At 40.5% G+C, this 17984-nt stretch overlaps 1 protein-coding gene across 1 annotated transcript in view; it reads right to left on the minus strand.

Annotated features, from left to right (window-relative positions):
* Positions 1 to 17984, minus strand: part of LOC146136347 (protocadherin Fat 1-like) — a 68840-nt gene that overhangs the window by 13712 nt on the left and 37144 nt on the right. The window contains exons 11-34 of the mRNA XM_083395440.1: positions 17665 to 17762; positions 16924 to 17134; positions 10638 to 10893; positions 10076 to 10309; positions 9645 to 9912; positions 8921 to 9367; positions 8596 to 8757; positions 8265 to 8429; positions 7625 to 7808; positions 7047 to 7274; positions 6628 to 6839; positions 5745 to 6011; positions 5373 to 5532; positions 5083 to 5288; positions 4440 to 4629; positions 4101 to 4231; positions 3711 to 3855; positions 3203 to 3375; positions 2888 to 2972; positions 2570 to 2721; positions 2176 to 2333; positions 1608 to 1841; positions 1032 to 1200; positions 80 to 232 (exon numbers count right to left, since the gene is read on the minus strand). Of these exons, the coding sequence (XP_083251566.1) occupies positions 80 to 232; positions 1032 to 1200; positions 1608 to 1841; positions 2176 to 2333; positions 2570 to 2721; positions 2888 to 2972; positions 3203 to 3375; positions 3711 to 3855; positions 4101 to 4231; positions 4440 to 4629; positions 5083 to 5288; positions 5373 to 5532; positions 5745 to 6011; positions 6628 to 6839; positions 7047 to 7274; positions 7625 to 7808; positions 8265 to 8429; positions 8596 to 8757; positions 8921 to 9367; positions 9645 to 9912; positions 10076 to 10309; positions 10638 to 10893; positions 16924 to 17134; positions 17665 to 17762 (4688 nt within the window). The remainder of the gene's footprint in view (positions 1 to 79; positions 233 to 1031; positions 1201 to 1607; positions 1842 to 2175; positions 2334 to 2569; positions 2722 to 2887; positions 2973 to 3202; positions 3376 to 3710; positions 3856 to 4100; positions 4232 to 4439; positions 4630 to 5082; positions 5289 to 5372; positions 5533 to 5744; positions 6012 to 6627; positions 6840 to 7046; positions 7275 to 7624; positions 7809 to 8264; positions 8430 to 8595; positions 8758 to 8920; positions 9368 to 9644; positions 9913 to 10075; positions 10310 to 10637; positions 10894 to 16923; positions 17135 to 17664; positions 17763 to 17984) is intronic.

The raw sequence follows: 17984 nt of genomic DNA on the forward strand, positions 1-17984 counted from the left end.
GAGATTGATTGACAGCTCTTTTCTATAAACTGCAAGTTCGCTCTTTAATAAACTTAAACTTATCTAATCGGCCATATACCTGCTCGCATGTTGGAGGGTTGTCGTTTACGTCATCGATAGTGACGAGCACGTGAGCTTGGTTGCTATGGAGACCATCGGTGGCGACCAGGGTCAGATCGTAAGAATCCCGAAAAAGTCTTCCACCTGCGTCTCGGTCGAGTGGTCGTACAACCTACAAGTAAAATTAGGAATACAGTTTCGAGTTTTCCACATGAAAAAAGTAATGTCAATGTCCCAGTTTGAACCAAATATACTGCATTGAAGTTGATAAACGCAAATTACGGTTTATTACGTTTAGTTGAATGGTATATGATTGTTTAAATAGACCGCAGTCAACGATTCATAGCATATTAGAATGGGCTACAAACTGGTCACGCCTTAAAAACAGAAATATTCAATCTATTGCCTGTTTGTATAACATAATATCGCATGTTTTCGAGTTTGACTACAACACCCAACAATTGTAGCACTTGTCCAACTCAGGCAGTTACACATTTCTAGAATAAAAAAATTACTATATGCATATGGATTTTTCCCTTTAGTCAAGTGAGTTCCAATAGCAGCGTTATCTTAAAAATCTCTAGTAACGTAGGCAATTTCATCAAAATGTTAAGAACGGTAGCCATTTTAAGTCTCAGAAACATTTACTGTGACCTGATAAGCGATTCGCAACAGTAGGAATGTTCGATAGTATCGGATTGGAGCCGATATTCGATTTTCGTGCAAGTTGAATTTAACAAAAAAGAGTAAGTTAACTGAAAGTAACTTTGCTTCTTAACGTTAAAAGTTTTGGTGTCATAACCTAAAAAAATACCTTTGAACGCCTAAATTTTATCTATTTTGCTTTTGAGCGTGGCATTGCGAAAAACTATCGCAAAACTTTTGTCCAAAATATTAGGTATCAGTATCGGAATAAAATTTAAATATCAGACATTCCTACATCAGCATAGGTCATTGTGAAGCTGGTATACCTTTATTCCGACTTTAACGACGTGTTGATCGCCTCGAAGCCGATTCCAGATGACCTCGAAAAGTCGGTTGGGATCGCCATCGCTGATGAACAGATCAAGGTGTGTGCAGTCGACCGTGTCAGCGTCGATGACGCGAATTGACTTGGCTGTTGTGCTGCCGACTCGAGCGCTAAACACAGAAGTCGAAATAGATCACTAATCGTAAAAATACAGATATGGAAATCTTTCTGATACATATTTCTACGACATGATTTGACCCATATTAGGGAACTGCACAGAAAACACCCCGGTAGTATTTGGAAGCTTCTCAACATACATATTAGAGTACAAGTATTTCCAATGCTTACTAGTTTATGTGCTACATCCTTAAAACAGTCATAATTTAAAACAGACAACTATCTTATTTAATTTTTTTGTTTTTCATTAACAAATATGATTATTTGACATAAAAAAACAAGTAAGTATTACGTTTTTAACAGTTTTGCAGTTTTAGGTGCGCTAATCGGTAAAACTTCTTTTTACATTTTGACATTTATACCTATTTTAGATAAAAATAAATTAAAGAATTTTCGCTACCTTTCAGATATCGACAATGCGTAATCGGTTTTGCTGAACGTGGGTGCTACGTCATTCACATCCACAAGATGCACAGTGACGTCACACGTTGCGTTGCGCCCTCCCCCGTCTGTTGCCTGCACAGCGATTAAATGTGTGCTATTCTGCTCCCTGTCCAGGGGGGAAACGGTGGTAACCGCACCCGTTGAGCTGTTGATGGCAAACAAGGGAGCTGCCGCCTCATCAGAAAGGATCCTAAAAGTGATTTAAAATTGATAAAATACAAAACAAATCAAATACCTTATTTGAGCATTGTTTGCCCGAAAGTAACTACTTTAGGAGTTCACAGAAAATGTTTAGCACTGTTTTCAACATGTCAGTAAATCACAAGATATTATAAACGGAAAACACTTGCACGGCCTAAACATTAATAATCATAATATAAGAAGAACGTGGATTACTAATATTACATACTTTTGGGCAATTTTATTTAACCGGATTATTTAATGAATCAAAGACGCATTGGAATGAGATGATAATATTACACATTCAGATTGACATATACTTTTTTACGAAATACTTTGTTTACCTGTAAGTGACGTCGCCGTTCTTCCCTGTGTCCCGGTCGGTCGCCAGGACAGTTATGACGTCAGTTCCGGCCGGTTGATTTTCGACCACCGACGCTTGGTAACTCTCCGCGGAAAAGCGCGGGTCATTGTCGTTGACGTCATCAACAACCACGGTAAGCTGATGGTTTATTAGGTTTAAATTGAGACTCAAAGTTTAGCAAAGAATGCTTGTTGTATAACTTCGATTAGGTTTATTAAACATGATAAGTTTACAAAATAAAATGATAGGAATATAGAAAATAAATCAATAAAAGTTAAAGGCAGACAAATATATGTTAATTTATAATAATTTTATATAGTAAAGTGCAAAAAACACTGTTAATAGTATTTATTTTGCAGTTCTACGAAACGTACCGTCATAAAAGAAACAAGATCCGGAGTTGTAGAAACGTAAGCGAATACGGTGACGTCATAGCTTGATTGCGCTTCGCGGTCGAGCGGTTTTAAAAGCGACAATACTCCGGTTGTACGATCGATCTCGAAAGTAGGTGAAAGGTCCATATCGCCTAATATTGAACAAACACTTGAACTGGCATGCAATAATAAGAACTTTTTAGAGCAAGGTAATTCCGTGTATTAAGGTAACAGTAAACTCAAAAGTGTTTTAAACTTCAAGGTAAACATTGATAAAACATTGTTGCAGTTTTTGAAATTTGTTCAATTGGCGCTTACTTTCTTCCTGTTGAGCCGTGATGTAGCGCGGTGCGAGTTCATAGGTCACCGATTCCTCGCTAGCTTCTGCTTGGATCTCAGCAACCTTTATTTAATGGCAGGAAACGATAAAAATTTTCAACATCAAACAGTCATCTAGAATCCACTTAATGGGTGAAGCAAACAGTATTAGTACGTAATACGTATTATGGTATAGCGGCTATATAGCATCGTAAAGCTAGTAGCATTGGATAAGTTTGTTGTTGGTAACTTCACGCCACATAAAGATTGCTCGCTTTAGAAGCGTTATCAACCTTAACTTCGAAGCGTTTTAACCTGCGAACCGACGGCTACGTCCTCCGTAATATGAGCAGTGGAGTTGCGCTGGGCGAAGGTTGGTATCATGCCTGGATGGGACACTAGGAATATCGACACTCCCACAACGTTGCTGAGCTGCGGGTCTCCTCGGTCGCTCGCCCGGACGAAGAACTGCAAGCTTGGCACGTTGCCTGCGAGATCAAAAATTATACTTTAGTCGACAATACTACTGAAATGGGTTTACGAAATAGGACAGATAAGCAATTAGCGGCCTACGGCGCTGCATGTTTAAACGCATGCTATATTTTTATGAAGTTTACATTTACATATAGCCATCAAATGGCCCAAGGGCGAAATAAAATTGTAGAACTGTATGATAACTGTACCATTACTTTCATATTCTCTTTGAAACAAACTAAAATACGTTCTTTTAATTTTTTTATCGCTTTTCAAAAGTGCTCCGAAATAATCTGAAAATGATATTTGAAGTGCTTTTGTAATGCACGCGATTTGATTTAAAACAAACCTAAATGACGAAGCAGCGATCTGATCGTTATAATCCCGGTGTCCATATTAAGGTTCAGGTATTGCTTTGCGTTCGACGGGTCGTCCTCTCCCCATGAATAAGCCACCGTTCCGTTGGCGCCGCTGTCCGGGTCTGTGGCGCTAACCTGTGGCGATACGGAATGTTATTATTTTTTTTATTTTTTTAAAACTGTTTAGGAAACATACGATTTTTTATTTATTTAAGGTTCGTTTGGAACTTTAGACTTTCGCACATCTGAAATACAATTAACTACACAAAAAATAAACAATTTTGGTAAACTTTCAGTGTTTGCTTAATTGCGAGTGTAATAAACACATGTAGGGCACTTCAGACAACATATATGCTAATAGATAATGCCTGTTATCTAACCTGAAGCACAAAGTCAGATATCTCGGCGTCCATTTGCACGATAGAAGTGGCATAACCATCCAACCCGAATACAGGAGCGTTGTCGTTTGTGTCCAAAATCGTAACGCGTACCAAGCAATCAGATATCCACCCTGTAATACAAATGGTAAAATTAAAATATAATAGTAACCGGAGAATAAATGTTAATCACCGACCCGTTTTTTTAGATGAAAATATTTACCGACCCTTTTTTGAAAAAAATGAACAAACCTTTAAAAAAAGATGCTCAAATCAAAAGTATAAAACGAAATTAGGTATATTTTAGTTTCTTCTGTAGTGATCAAAACTGCGGCAGCAAACCTCGCTCGTCGGTTGCCATGACGACGAACTCAATTATCGCGTCATCGTCAATATGTGACGTCACGGCTTCGCGGTCAATCCTCTCTCGCGTGTACAAGTTTCCGCTTGAAGCGTCAATGCGAAACAATGACGAGAGCTGATCATCGGTCACCATCTCGTAAATCACGCGACCATTTCCGCTTGCACGTAACTACGTTAAAAACGAACGTTTTATCTATTTGCTTATTAAAATAATAGGATGTTTTTTTAAAACTAACCCGGGTGCCATGTTAGATTAGAATTTTTTTAACTAAACAACCTTAGGAGACAATAAATGGGATCATATTTTAAAATTGCAAAATTTAAAACAAACGTGACACATCAGGAATTTCCAAACTTTTTTTTATGCCTTTTCAAACTTTTCTTATTATTAATTTAGTAAAACTTTCGCGTCCGTTTAGGTTTGACTGTTGAACAGAATGTTACTTGCGTCCGATTTAGCGCGTTTACTAGTGGAATGTATTTTATTAGTTTGGAGTGACTTGGGCGGGACATTTGCATATCGAAAGTCATCACGACTCCTAGTTTAGCAAACCTGTAGCCAGCTTGAAATGAATATGGTAAACGTTAAAAATACAATTATTTCTCATAAACAACTTCCAACCTTTCCCACTCTTCTTCCTGCCGCTAGGTTTTCACCAACTGAAAACTGAAACAACGGCGAACGAAAAACCACGGGTTCGATTTTCGTGTCGTTGGAGATTATTCGTACGACGAGTGGCGACGTGCAAACGAACACTCCGTCGGTTACAGAAACAGTGTACGTCATCAGTGGTGACGTTGGCGGATTGGTACCGACTGTTATTAGCCCTAAAATAAAAGTTGGTTATTTTGTTTAGATCTGGTAGTTTATAAACTTTCTAAACAGAGTTTTTATGTTCACGGGAAACTCACCAGTACTCGGATTCATCACAAGCCCTACTTCTTGCGGATCCGATTGACGGAGCGAGTAGACGAGTTTGTCAGAGTCGGATATGTCGGGATCGTAAGCACGCACTCTACCCACCGGGTAACCCGAACTCGACTCGCTACTCAGAACGAACTCGTAAGCCACCTTAAACACAACAGACCAAGTCGTTGATATATAAACTGTTACTACCAGGCATAGTAATATACTAATTAGAAATAACTTACATAAGTTGCCGAAACGCTGGTTAAGGATTACAATTACCAGAGGAGATGTTTTTGATTAGTATAAATCGTAAATATGTTTAAAACAACTCCTAAAACAAGTTCAAGAATAATTTGTTTTAAAACTTAACGCACCTGGCCAAACACTGGGGCATTATCATTGATGTCGCCAACGCGCACCGTCACCATGACGTCACAGTGACGTGGGGGCGACCCACCGTCCGACGCCCTAACCACGAACTTCATCAGCGGATTGACGTCACTGTCGAGGCTGTTGGCAGTCCACACCATTCCAGTGTCGCTGTCGATTAGAAAGCTCCTTCCGTCCAACCAGGGCTCGTCCTCAAGAATGGCGTAGGTAATGTGGCCATTGCTCCCGGCGTCTTTATCATTGGCTTGAATCTACAACGTAATTTGGCGTTAGTGAAGGATAATTCGGTGTTTTTTTATTTCTCAAAACCAATCAGCGCAACACGATTTTTGCGATGTGCATTATATTTGATGAAATTTTATATGGATGCAAATAAAACTCTTATTATTTAAAAAAATATCTTTTGATTCATTGTGTCGCCACTCATTTAAAAAGGTATACTCTAGTCTAAAGTCTAGACCTGATGTTCTTAAATATTTTGAACCCCGGACCACTTAATTTTTTTATTTTTTTTTGCTTAGCGTGAACCACGGTGGGCAAGCAATTTACAGAGATGACGTTAAAAATTGCCGTAATATAATACAATAGACCTTAGAAATCTGCTCATTTCGGCCTAAAAAAAGTGTTATGAGTCTACATTCAGTTCCGTTTTATTTTAATTAAACTCCCTTTTTATTTTGATTGCTCCTCAAATATACACGAATATTTTCAATAGGCATTCATAGACCCCTTAGAAGTACCCACAAGTCATGTACCCACAAGGGGTTCATGGACCCCAGTTAGATCCCTGGTCTTGACCGAAACAACAATCTTTAAAGTGAAATTGCATTCTTTAACGTTGTATTCGTTGCAACATTTTAAATTCACCTGAACCACTTCGCTGCCAACAGGCGCCGACTCCAGCAACGTGGATTCGTAGCTCGCGCTGGCAAATATCGGCGCGTTATCGTTCAGATCTGTGACGTCAATCAACACCGTGACGTCAGCGTGCGCACGTGACTGGCTATCTCGCGCCCTCACGCGGAGGCGATATTGGGTCTTTTCTTCGCGGTCCAAATTGCCGAGGGTCGTGATGGTTCCTTGAGATAGGATAAGGTTGGCATTATTTAGGAGTTATGTAGCTAGATTTGGGATACAAACAAATAAAACATTTAAAATTTATACAAATACTTGACTATTGGAGAGTAGTGGAATGATTTCGCGATTCCTGCGACTTATTCTATTAAATTCGCTGTAATATAGGTCTTTTTCATTTTTAGACTATTTAATGTGTTTTTTATAAATACCTTGACTGAAGTCGATGTCGAATTGCTGGAGCGGGTCTCCTTCCTCGATAGAATAGTAAACGTCCGCTTCGTCAGGGCTTTCCGCTTTGACCATGGTCGAAACGACAGTGTGCTTCTGCGGGCCTTCGGACACCGTGATGCCGCCGTAGAAGGGCTGCTTAAAGACCGGTGTGGCGCGGTTGACCACTGAAACACGCAGCACCGCGTAACCGTGAAGCGGTTGGACACCTGAAAGTGCACACATTTATTCAATAAATACATTTACCTTTATTCTACATAGAGGAATAACAAACGATTGACAATTGGGTGGGGCAAAAACGGGATTAATTAGAAACAGCAAAAAGGGAACATATGATTGGAGTTCGAGAACTAGTTACATTTGTAAAGTCGTTTTGTGTCAAGTCCTTAAATGCGTTTTATTGCTAGAAATGTATTTCCAAAGAAATTCGGGCCAAAATACGAAGCAAAGAGAATAAATGGGAATGGAAAAGGTTATTTCATTGTATTCCATTATTTTACAAGTCAACCAATACAACAACAGCAAAGTTTCATTCAGGAAAAACGTTTGCTAATCTCACCGAAATCGGTGGCGACCACCGAGAGGTTGAACTTGGCGTTTCCGCTTCCAAATGTTTCGGAAAGTTGCTTTCGCACGGTTATGGATCCATTTTTCGGGTTCACTTTGAAGAGTTTAGAGTGGCTTCCCTCCAATCGGTAGGATAGCTTGCCGTTATTGCCCGCGTCCTCGTCAACCGCCACGACCTAAATAGGCCAAACGACTGGTTACCACAATATTGTCGACTAACATTTTTTAGAAAAAATACTGGACTGAACACTAGATTGGAATCTAGATAAGTGATTCTCAAACTGTCTACCGGAGAAATCTAGTGTGACAAAGTCTCAAGAGTGTCGCGGAACTTTTCCTAGTTTTGAAAAATAATGTATTTTAAATAGACATGCGAACAACCGAGAGAGACTTAAATGCACAAACTCTGTCAGTTAACGGATAGTATTAAGACTTTTTTACCCACTGTCTTCCAATGCATTAAGGACGGTTTTTATAGGTATAAAAATGCTGCTTTGTATAAAGTGTGCCGCTAATACATATTGTGTTCTGATAACCAATGCTGTGGGGGGCTTGACAAAAGCACGAATAAAAATAAAATTAAGGATATTTGTAGAGAAACAATACATTTTATTTATTGCAATTTATCACACCTTCTTGATTTCGGTTCCCACAGCGGCATCCACCTGGACTGAGGCGTAATACGGCAAGCCGACGAACACAGGCGAGTTGTCATTCACATCGGTGACGTTGATGCTGATGACGCAACGTCCTTGCTTCGGGGAGTTCGGTTTTGTTTCCTTTGCTTCGATTAGCAGCTAACCAAATAGTGGTCGATTAAAAGATTGAGGAAGGGGAAAAAAGTATATTACATAAAGCTATAATATGAGGGGAAAATGCAAAGACAAAATTTGCTCAAGGCTAAAAGCACTTCAAGTATGCACTCTCTTGATGGAATTCCAAACCAAGACCAATGTAACTTACTTCAAATATTTGATGCGTTTCCCTATCCACCGGCACTCCGGTTGTGCTCACTACACCCGAGGTTGAACCGATCTGAAAGCTGGGATTTGAGTTGAGTATGGAGTATTTAATGTTATCTTCAATGCTGGTACCAATTACGGCGACAAGAGCCAACGGAACAATCTGTAAGAGGCATCAATGTAATCAATGGCATTAAAGAAAAACAAGTATTGCAAAGACAAACTTTCTTGAAATATCATTATTGTACACATTAATTATTATTTCTTAATAAATGGAATAAAATGCTGCACACCCTTGAACGTTTTTTCAACAACACCAACTATACCTGAGTTGAATTCTCCGGCAGATCTGCCATGTATCGCTGCTCGGTGAACCGTAACCGCTGATGTGATGCCATAACGGAAGCAGTAACGGTGACGCTCACGCTTGTGCTTCTTTTGCCATCAGATGCGCGGACCCGGAGCGCAAACTCCTTGTTTGGCAGAATAGGAGCGGAGTTGGCTATTTTGATGACTCCGCTGTGGGGGTCGATCTCGAAAGCTGACCCCTCGTTCCGGCCATAAATCGAGTACGTCACGGGGACGACCCCCCTGGAAGTCGCAGTGACGTTGCTTGCGACTATGACCCCCTTGCAGAGTGGAAGTACAAGGCTGATGACGTAGCTGGAGGCAGAAAACCGCGGAGGGGAGTCGTCGCGTTTCGTGACGTGGATTGTGACGTCGGCGTTGGTATGAGAGGATTTTGGCGGTTTGGCAGAATCGCGGACGGTCACCTAGTCGAAATTAAGAAAGTAATAAACATGGCTAAATAATTGTTGCCTATCAGAACCATTCCAAGGGCAAAAAAAAGTTTCAGCAACCTATGCACGTCGCCTAGGTTTATCTACTTTACGTTTTTTTTTTAATTCAGTGTATGTGTTTGCTTTACAAGTGACCTTTATTCAAACTTACACCGCCTAAATGGTTTGCATTGCGGTCGGCGCATGGAAACACGTGGTTTATCACACGACAAATATAAAACTCACACGTAAGCAGTATATTTATATTCACCTGGAAGTTGAACTCGTCCGGCGTATCGTAGCTGAATAGATCTTGGTCGCCGGCAATCGGTCTAACGGCACCCATATTGGCGTCCACCTCGAAAAAGCGTCCAACAGTGGCGCCCTTTAAGTCAATCATCCTATAGACAAGCTGGGCGTTGAAGCCCTTGTCAGGATCACTTGCCCTCAGTACCAAGGGCTGTCCGCTGCTGGAGTCTATCACTGATGTGGAGCCAGTGGATATTGTTGCTGAGTATCGAAGTTGCTCGAAGACAGGTCTGCGTAATATGCGTTCAAGGTTTGGGTTTTTATCGGTTTGATTTGCAACGGGTAACATAAAATAAAACATAAAAATAACTAATACTCTGGTACCAGTAAAAAATTCTATCAGCTTTAATTCCTTTAAAATAGCTTTAATTCCTTTAAAATCTAAGCGTCCACCTGTTGTCATTTACATCCAAAACCGTGACCACCAGTCGTGCATAGGAGCTGAGACCCGTTACTGTCGATGACGTTACGGTCATGTTGTAAAGTGACGTCATTTCACGGTCGAGTGCGCGCGCGAGGGTGACCACACCCGAGTGCTGGTTGACCGCGAAATGGCCAGCCTCGTTACCCTCGCTGATCTCGTAAGTGATGCCGATGGACGATGTGGCGCTCAGTGCAAATATGAAGCTGAAAGTACGAGGTTCATGTTAGTATTGTATCTGTTTATGTTCATGATTAAAAAGCTGGCACATCATCAAAAAATATAAAAGTTTTATCTCGAGTCAATATTTTAAAACCATCCCTGGCGAAGGTATTAATTATGAACGTTTGTTGCGTTTAAAAATTACCAATTTATACTTCTCTACTTTTTTGAGCGCACGATGTAGTCTGGCACCTCGATAAAAAAATCGTAAAGTCACAAATTTTTTTACCACAAGCAGCTTCAAGCTATTTTTCTTCAAAGGCAACGTTGTATATGAATTTGCAACAAAACCTTGGCGCAAGAAACGCTTACCTTCCGACCGGCGCATTCTCGGTGGTTTTCGCCGAGCAATCCTCGACCTCGAACTGCGGCGGTGCGTCCGAGGACGGACGAGCAGAGATGTTGACTCGTGTGGTGGAGCTCAGAGGTTGACGCGCGCAGTCTGTCGCCTTCACAGCAAGCCGCCACCGCCGCTCGGTGTCGCTACCGGGCTGGAGCAGTGCGCTTCCAACGGTCGACGATATCTCGCCAGTGTTGGAGTCGATGCGCCAGACACCCTCGTCGTTTCCTAAAAATTGTTCAAGGCGCGTGAATGTAAATATGAATATGCTAAATCCAAGCTTTGGCAAACTAAATAGATATACTTATGACCGTAGTCTGAGCTTAGAAAAGGTCTGCTCAAACAATAACGGCACTTCAAAATTGGTCAGTCTTACCATAAATTTTGAGCGAAGATAAAGGCTAGGAATAAATTAATCTACGATAAAATTCAATTTGGGCAATACTTGGACTGATCTACTATTTGTTTAAAATCATGTATTTAGTGACATTCACATTTATAAGACCAAGTTAAGAAATGGTAACGCTCAAGACGACCGAAATTTGGAAATAAATTTCCAACTGATTTCTACACAAATTAAAGGAATAAACCAAACTTTAACTTGAATGCAAGTCGTAAATATGAAAATGGGTAAACAAACGGTTGTATGACACCTGCAGATCAAACTTACAGCGCGAAATACTTAAATTCCCCGACAGACACATTTCCTGAAACGAACTGTAAATCGATTACAACTTCAAAAGACTCGATTTTTCGTGCTACATTCAATAGGGCGCATCGTTTAAAAGCACTCTCGACCGTCGATATCACGAGGCACTTGTACATGTCATCAACTTGACGAGACGCGCACTTACTGCCCTCCGGCGGCCAATCAAGCGTGGAAATCCACTTTAAACTGGTTCATAAAAAAACATGTGCGATCATATCTGCAGCGGTAATTGGACAGGTAGCAAAACCAATCACACTATTGTACCATCGTTAAATATATGCGAGAGGTATCCGTTTTGCGTGCACATGTAATAACCAGTAAAACCAGGAAAATTGTCGTCAAATCCGTCATACTTAGACCGATTTTTTCTATGTGTATGAACCGACTAAGGTTCGTGTTTGCTGAAACGAAACTAAACGAAGCGAATTTATTATCGCTAACACTTTTAGAAGCATTTGTTCTTTGCTGCAATAGGTAGTGATAAGAAAATTGACGTTGAAACTGAAACCGTTAGTTAAGTTCTGATGTTTAAGAGGAAAAAAGTTTAACTGGCTCTTTCAACCATCGACTGGGGTTAACCCTAGAACATCGTGTCACATAAAGGTCAGGAAAACTGCTTTGTACAAGAGCAGTTTGGTCGATGTTATTGCACCCGACAGATGTGTATGCACCAGCAGTATATATGACAACCAGTAGGGGGTCGGGGGCAGCACGCGATCCGACTCCTTGCATAAACAATCGCGAATTCTTGTATGGTGCCAGTGTACACAGGGCAGTTTCTCGCTGTGACTGCTGACCTCTTTGCGGCAGAGGAATTCGTCTCAAGTGCACGTTTAGCGTCTGACTGCTGACTTGCGCGATCAATACATCATTGCACGGTAATGCAAATATGATAAAACAAATAGAACTGTTTGCTCGCAGGTAATCGACGCAACAGGATTGAAACGCTTAGTCATTTCCACATTGAACTGTTGGTTTGATGCAATTGAGTATTTACTGAACCTATTTGTTGTAAACGCCTTGATGTTAATTAGGTCAACCAATAACACCCTAACGACATTGTCCACTAAGATTGTATATGGAAAAAGTCCTTCTGTAAATTATACCCGACAAATATTAATACCATTTTTTTGTGTGCGTTATTATTAACAGGTGCGTTCTGCTTCGTCGAAATTATATTGTTAAGCGGTCATGCTCCAATGCACAATATAACGGGCGTATGACCATTAAATAAACCAGGTCATATTGTGTTTGGACTATAAGTGTTTGCGGTCGAATGGCCTTAAGTATTCACCAATACTAGCCATATAACCGCATTGGACAGCAGTTTCCTCTTCAACATGGACACTCCAAAAGCCACCAACATTTTTCATACAATCGGTCGTGTAATACTTCGTGCACACTTCGGTATTGCTGTTTCCAAACTGAACAGATTTATAACTGCATGCTATCCAGGCAACACAACGTTAATAACTAGAAAATATTTAACAACAAAGTGTATATTCAAACCAAAACAAAGAAAATCAGTATAATCAGTAGCAAATGGCGCTCTCGTATGGGTCTTTTTTCGTGTCGTACCCAAACTGACTCAATGGTCAGGATTAGGCAACACAGAGCGCCGTCAAACGCGTACAGCCAATATTTGCTTTCAAGACAACGATGGACTCCCGAGAACGAACAACAATTCCATCGTTTCGCATAAGAGAGGCGGTTATTTACGGCCTGGACTGCGCGAAAATGATTTTATTATGACGACACAGCGCTAGTCTGTTTGCTCAACTTAGGCAATCAAGCGCCTACGAACAAATAAATTATATCGCCATAGTAACGAGCGTCGAACACGCAACAACTTTTAAAGAATCGATTGATATACTTCTTACAAATGTAATTTTCTTTAGAAACAGGAAAACGTAGTATTGGAAAACCTCTTAATACGACGCTGTAGACATAATGTCGTAAGTCTCTCAAGCAAAATGACAAAGGTTGTACGGGAGTTTCTAAAATCAGTCCCGCCCCACAACAAGGTTGTTTTTCGATATCCAATTCCATCCAGAATGTTTTTTATAAAAATTTCGACGAAATCGTCTATTTTTAATGCGGCCGCTGGATGCGGCGATAAGTTAAGTATAATATAGTTAAACGTCTATTTGAAATATGGTACGAGTGTGCCGTTTTCGTGAAACGTTTTATGTCGGCTATTCAATGCCGGCAAGCCTCAAAAACATATTTTCCGGGAAATTATATACGCATGATTTATTTTTGGAAAGTGGCGTTTTCACGGCCTCGGGGCGAAATGCGAAATATGTGTTCGGCACAATATACAACGAACCGTATTTATTTTTAGCCAGCGTGTATTTTCAAACTTACACTGGCGACAGCCAGACGGTTTTAAACATTTCGATCGATAAAATCTGGCGGTCTATTGCCATGGATAAAATCTCGCCGTTTGTTTCGGCAAAATCAGAATCGTTCGCGTTTCGGCCAATGTGAGACGAATGACGCGCCGCGCAATGCGGGGGTCGCCGCTTGGCCAGAAAATAAAGGCAAAACACAACAGAGCGTCGCACAGAGGCGATAAAGATCTGAGCGACCCCGGGACCACTGACAGTCGATGGCGTGACGGAACTAAACGGAAACAAGACAGGGAAAGTGGCAACAAGTCCCAGGGACGAGCACATTCCTACCGGTCGCGTACGATAGCGCTGAATAATGCGCGCCCAAGATGGTTTGATTCTTACGGCTGCAGCCATTTTAGGGGCGATGATGCTGAAGAGGGTGTGTGGGGTCTTGGCGTGTCAAAACAATTTGGCGCGTTGGCGGTTGACAATCGAGACACTACAGGCGATAAAATCGGTCAAGTTAATTGTTTCAGTGGATTACAGCATTTACCTTGAGAAATGAATTCGATCAAATTGCTGCAATTGGGAAAATTACTAGCAATCAAAATGGGTTTATAAATCTCAAAGGCGACATAAATACTTTACATCAAGGGGAAAGTAATATGAGAAAAATGGACACATAAAAGTCCTATTTTCGCGCAACTATGTGTCGCTTTTCTCTTTGCGCACTTCTAACTTAAATCTGTGACAAAGCACTTAAGGCCATGTCGAAATGCGAGAGCTATTTGTGCTGCTTAACAGCTTTCGGGGTATGTGGCACCGGCGTGACAAAACAATAATAAGGATGGTAGGGACTCAATTATAGGGACGAGAAAATCTAACGGAATCTATTACTCGACAAACTGTCGCCAATGCAGGATTTTTTGTCTGTTTTTTTTTATCAACTATAAATACGGGCTATTGGCAATACATCTCGGTTTTACATTACAACATTGGTATTTCGACAATCGGCAAACGAGTAAACCACTGATTGGATCATCTGCTTCACATTAATTTCGCGCTGTTTGATATATGACGAGGTTCGTCTTTAAAAAGCAAACTGTAACTTGCAAGTGCACAGTCCGTTTGATGTCAACCAAAGCCGAAGACACTTTGTTGTGCAAATCTACAAACGAACCAGTCACAGTTCATTTACTATGACAGCGAGTTGTCAGACAACAAGTTTTCATTAAGAGCTGCTAGATAAAAAGCGAAAGTTTCTTTACACGCGTTCGACCCGTGAAGGGCTTTAACGAAGGACGAGACAATCTTGAACTTGGGGCACAATGGCAAAACGTGGACAGATCGCATTGTGACTCGAATCATGGTTTGTCTATAGCGAGTTACTCCCGAAAAATTGGGAAAGAGATTGCATCAGGGACGACTGGCGTCTGAGAAAACATCACACCGGATAGTTGGGTGCGGTTTATTGTTCGCAAACGCTTGATTTGAGTTGTTTTGTTGACGGGCATACAAGTGCAAATGTGATTATTTGGTTTCGTGCTTTTTGTTGTCGCTCACCGTAATCGTGTAGCTAAAATATCAAGGCGAGAGAAAGTTTTTTTTTAGTTGGGGATAGTCGAGCAAAGTTTTAAATTAATAATAGCAGTCGCGTTTTTTTGAAGCACACCCGTGAACACGCACCCACTTTTTACAAAGGATGTTCTCGTAGTGTGTAGTTTCGGGTGCGTTCGTTGTGGGTCGCTATAATTATAGTGTCGTAGCGGCAATAATAGTTACAAAGGAGGGAGAGGCTTGGTCTCAAGCACTTGGGGGATTACCGACCTTTCTCATGCCCTAAAAAGCATGTCGCAAAATCGTATATATACGTTTTCCTGCACTGCTGTAACTATATGTAAAAAAATTGTAATAGAAAAAATTCCCCAGCGAATATTTTGTCAAATCGATCATATGGTTTTAGGTTATGTGCCTCCAACTCTCCAATGATGTAATTTCAACTAACTTTAACAAATCGTTCTATCGAAAGTTACATACGTTAAGAAAAAATAGGCAATTAGAATATAGATACAAATAAGGATCTTTAAATGGAAGAGTATTAACTCCATGAACCCTGCACAGGTCTCGAAGGCATCGTTCAATTGTCGCGTCTGTCTCTTTTCCGCCCGGCCACAAAATGTCATAGAGGCCATATACGTATTACGTAAGGCGAGTTGCTCAAGTCATCTGTAGCGCTATTAATTCCGACGTTCTAGGTGGGTCCCTGTCCTAATGGTTGCCAATAGGAGTAGTTTATTTCCACGTCTCTTGGTCTCCTAGTAATGATTGCTTTCATACTGTTGTCCCGGGATTAGTTTTACGGATGTACGTGGCACACCAGGCGAATGAGGTAAATGCTACTTCATTGTAAGCCATGGACAATTGACTGACCACCGGTTTGCTAATACAAAACAAGAGAAAGAAATGATATTTACCACGTTTCGTCTGACAATTTGAATGTTTTTTTTGCCTTATTGGCATTCCTTTTACCAAAACAGCAGTTAGCAAATGAATCAAGCCATGAACTTCACATGGTGATATACTGTCAGCCTTTCCGATGGCACGTATACAGAGAAAAACGATTATCAGTAAAACCTGAACTAATGTAATTTTATGTAGTTCGCTTACTTGTTCTGTAGTAGTTCACAACCAAACATATATATATATATATATATATATGGGTTATTCCTTGACTTCAAAACTATAAAATCGACGTCTGGCCCTATTAAGCAAATTTATACAAAGGAAAAACTACTTTATACAAGGAAACAATTTTCGCGAGTAAATAAATTATCAAAATAAGGCTAGACAGGACATCAAGCGCCAAATAGAGATCCGGGTTGGGTCGTTTAAATCGGAACGTCCCGGCAGTCCCAGAGGGACGAATGATCGCATTTCACAGCCGCAGTTGCAAATCAATAAAGCCACAGGAGAGTTTTCTGATTTCCATAGCGGACGCCGCATTTGGGAAAGACCTTACGGTGTGTTGCGAGACTAACTAGGATGAAATACACTTTGCCCGTAATAATGAATCGTAAAGAAAAAATCTTAAGTTCTTTAGAAAGTCGATGAATACCATACGAAAATGTCAAACACCGGACTCTTTTGACTTTTAAAGAATTTTATGCCCAGGATATCAAACTAAAATGTTATTATCAAATGACAAGAACTTACCGCCAGCGATAGAGTAAACAACCCTTGCGTTGTCGCCGTGATCCGCATCGATAGCGTGGACCCTCAGCACTACGTCACCGCTTGTAACGTCATCACCGACAGTATCGGCGTCGGCAGCGCTGGCCGTCATTTTGGCCGAGTAGGTGTCGGAGGTGAACCGTGGCGCATGCTCGTTGACATCATCGATCGTAATAATAACGCGACAGTATCCCTACGTAACGTCAAAAAGTAACGGAGTTAGAGTCATTAAGAAATAACAACTTGCAACATTTTGGTAAAATGGTAATTAGGTTTCATAGTGTGTTTGGAATAAAAACGTTAGTCTACTATAGTAGATACAAAAAATTGGCGTATCCTTTACAGGTACTGGACTTACCCTTATCTGTACGATTGAATTTCTTTAAAGAACGGTTAACAAATAAACGTATAAAGCAGGCTACTTAAGTACATAATTTAGTTTATTTAACGTAATACAATTTGCAAGCAAATTTCCAGCCATTTAACGCTCTTTGTTTAATGCAATTATAGCAATGGGGTGAAGAAGTTTGATGGAACATTGTTGAATACCAGGATATTTAAATGGTCACTACTAATTAGACACTGTATTATAGTGTATACTGTTTGGATGTTCGGGATATGAGTAACAAAACATGCAGAAAAGCATTACAAGGCTCTACCACGAACATGCATAATACATAGAATATATCATGAATAGAAATGCTTGTTTGTGTCTCATCGCACCTGCAATGCTCCAGGCACACCCTGGTCGTCGACTTCAACCGTTAAAATGTGCTCCCGCTGGGATTCGCGATCCAGTGGCGCTTTGGTAAGGATAACACCTGTTTACAAAATGGATGATTAGATGGTTTAACAAAAAAGTTGTTTATACGATGAAAAAAAAAAGCTTAGGTTTTTAAGACAAATAAACATTATTGAAGACTTTTTGTAATTCCAGATTATTTCACTGAAAATCTCGCCCCCTCTACACCTCTTTTATATAAAGGCTGGATATGTATGATGGGTGGATTCTGCGGAATGTTTATTTAACCCTGACGTGGGAT

The sequence above is a fragment of the Ascidiella aspersa genome, chromosome 8 (assembly GCF_963924565.1).
Source record: "Ascidiella aspersa chromosome 8, kaAscAspe10.2, whole genome shotgun sequence".
Lineage (NCBI taxonomy): Eukaryota > Metazoa > Chordata > Ascidiacea > Phlebobranchia > Ascidiidae > Ascidiella > Ascidiella aspersa.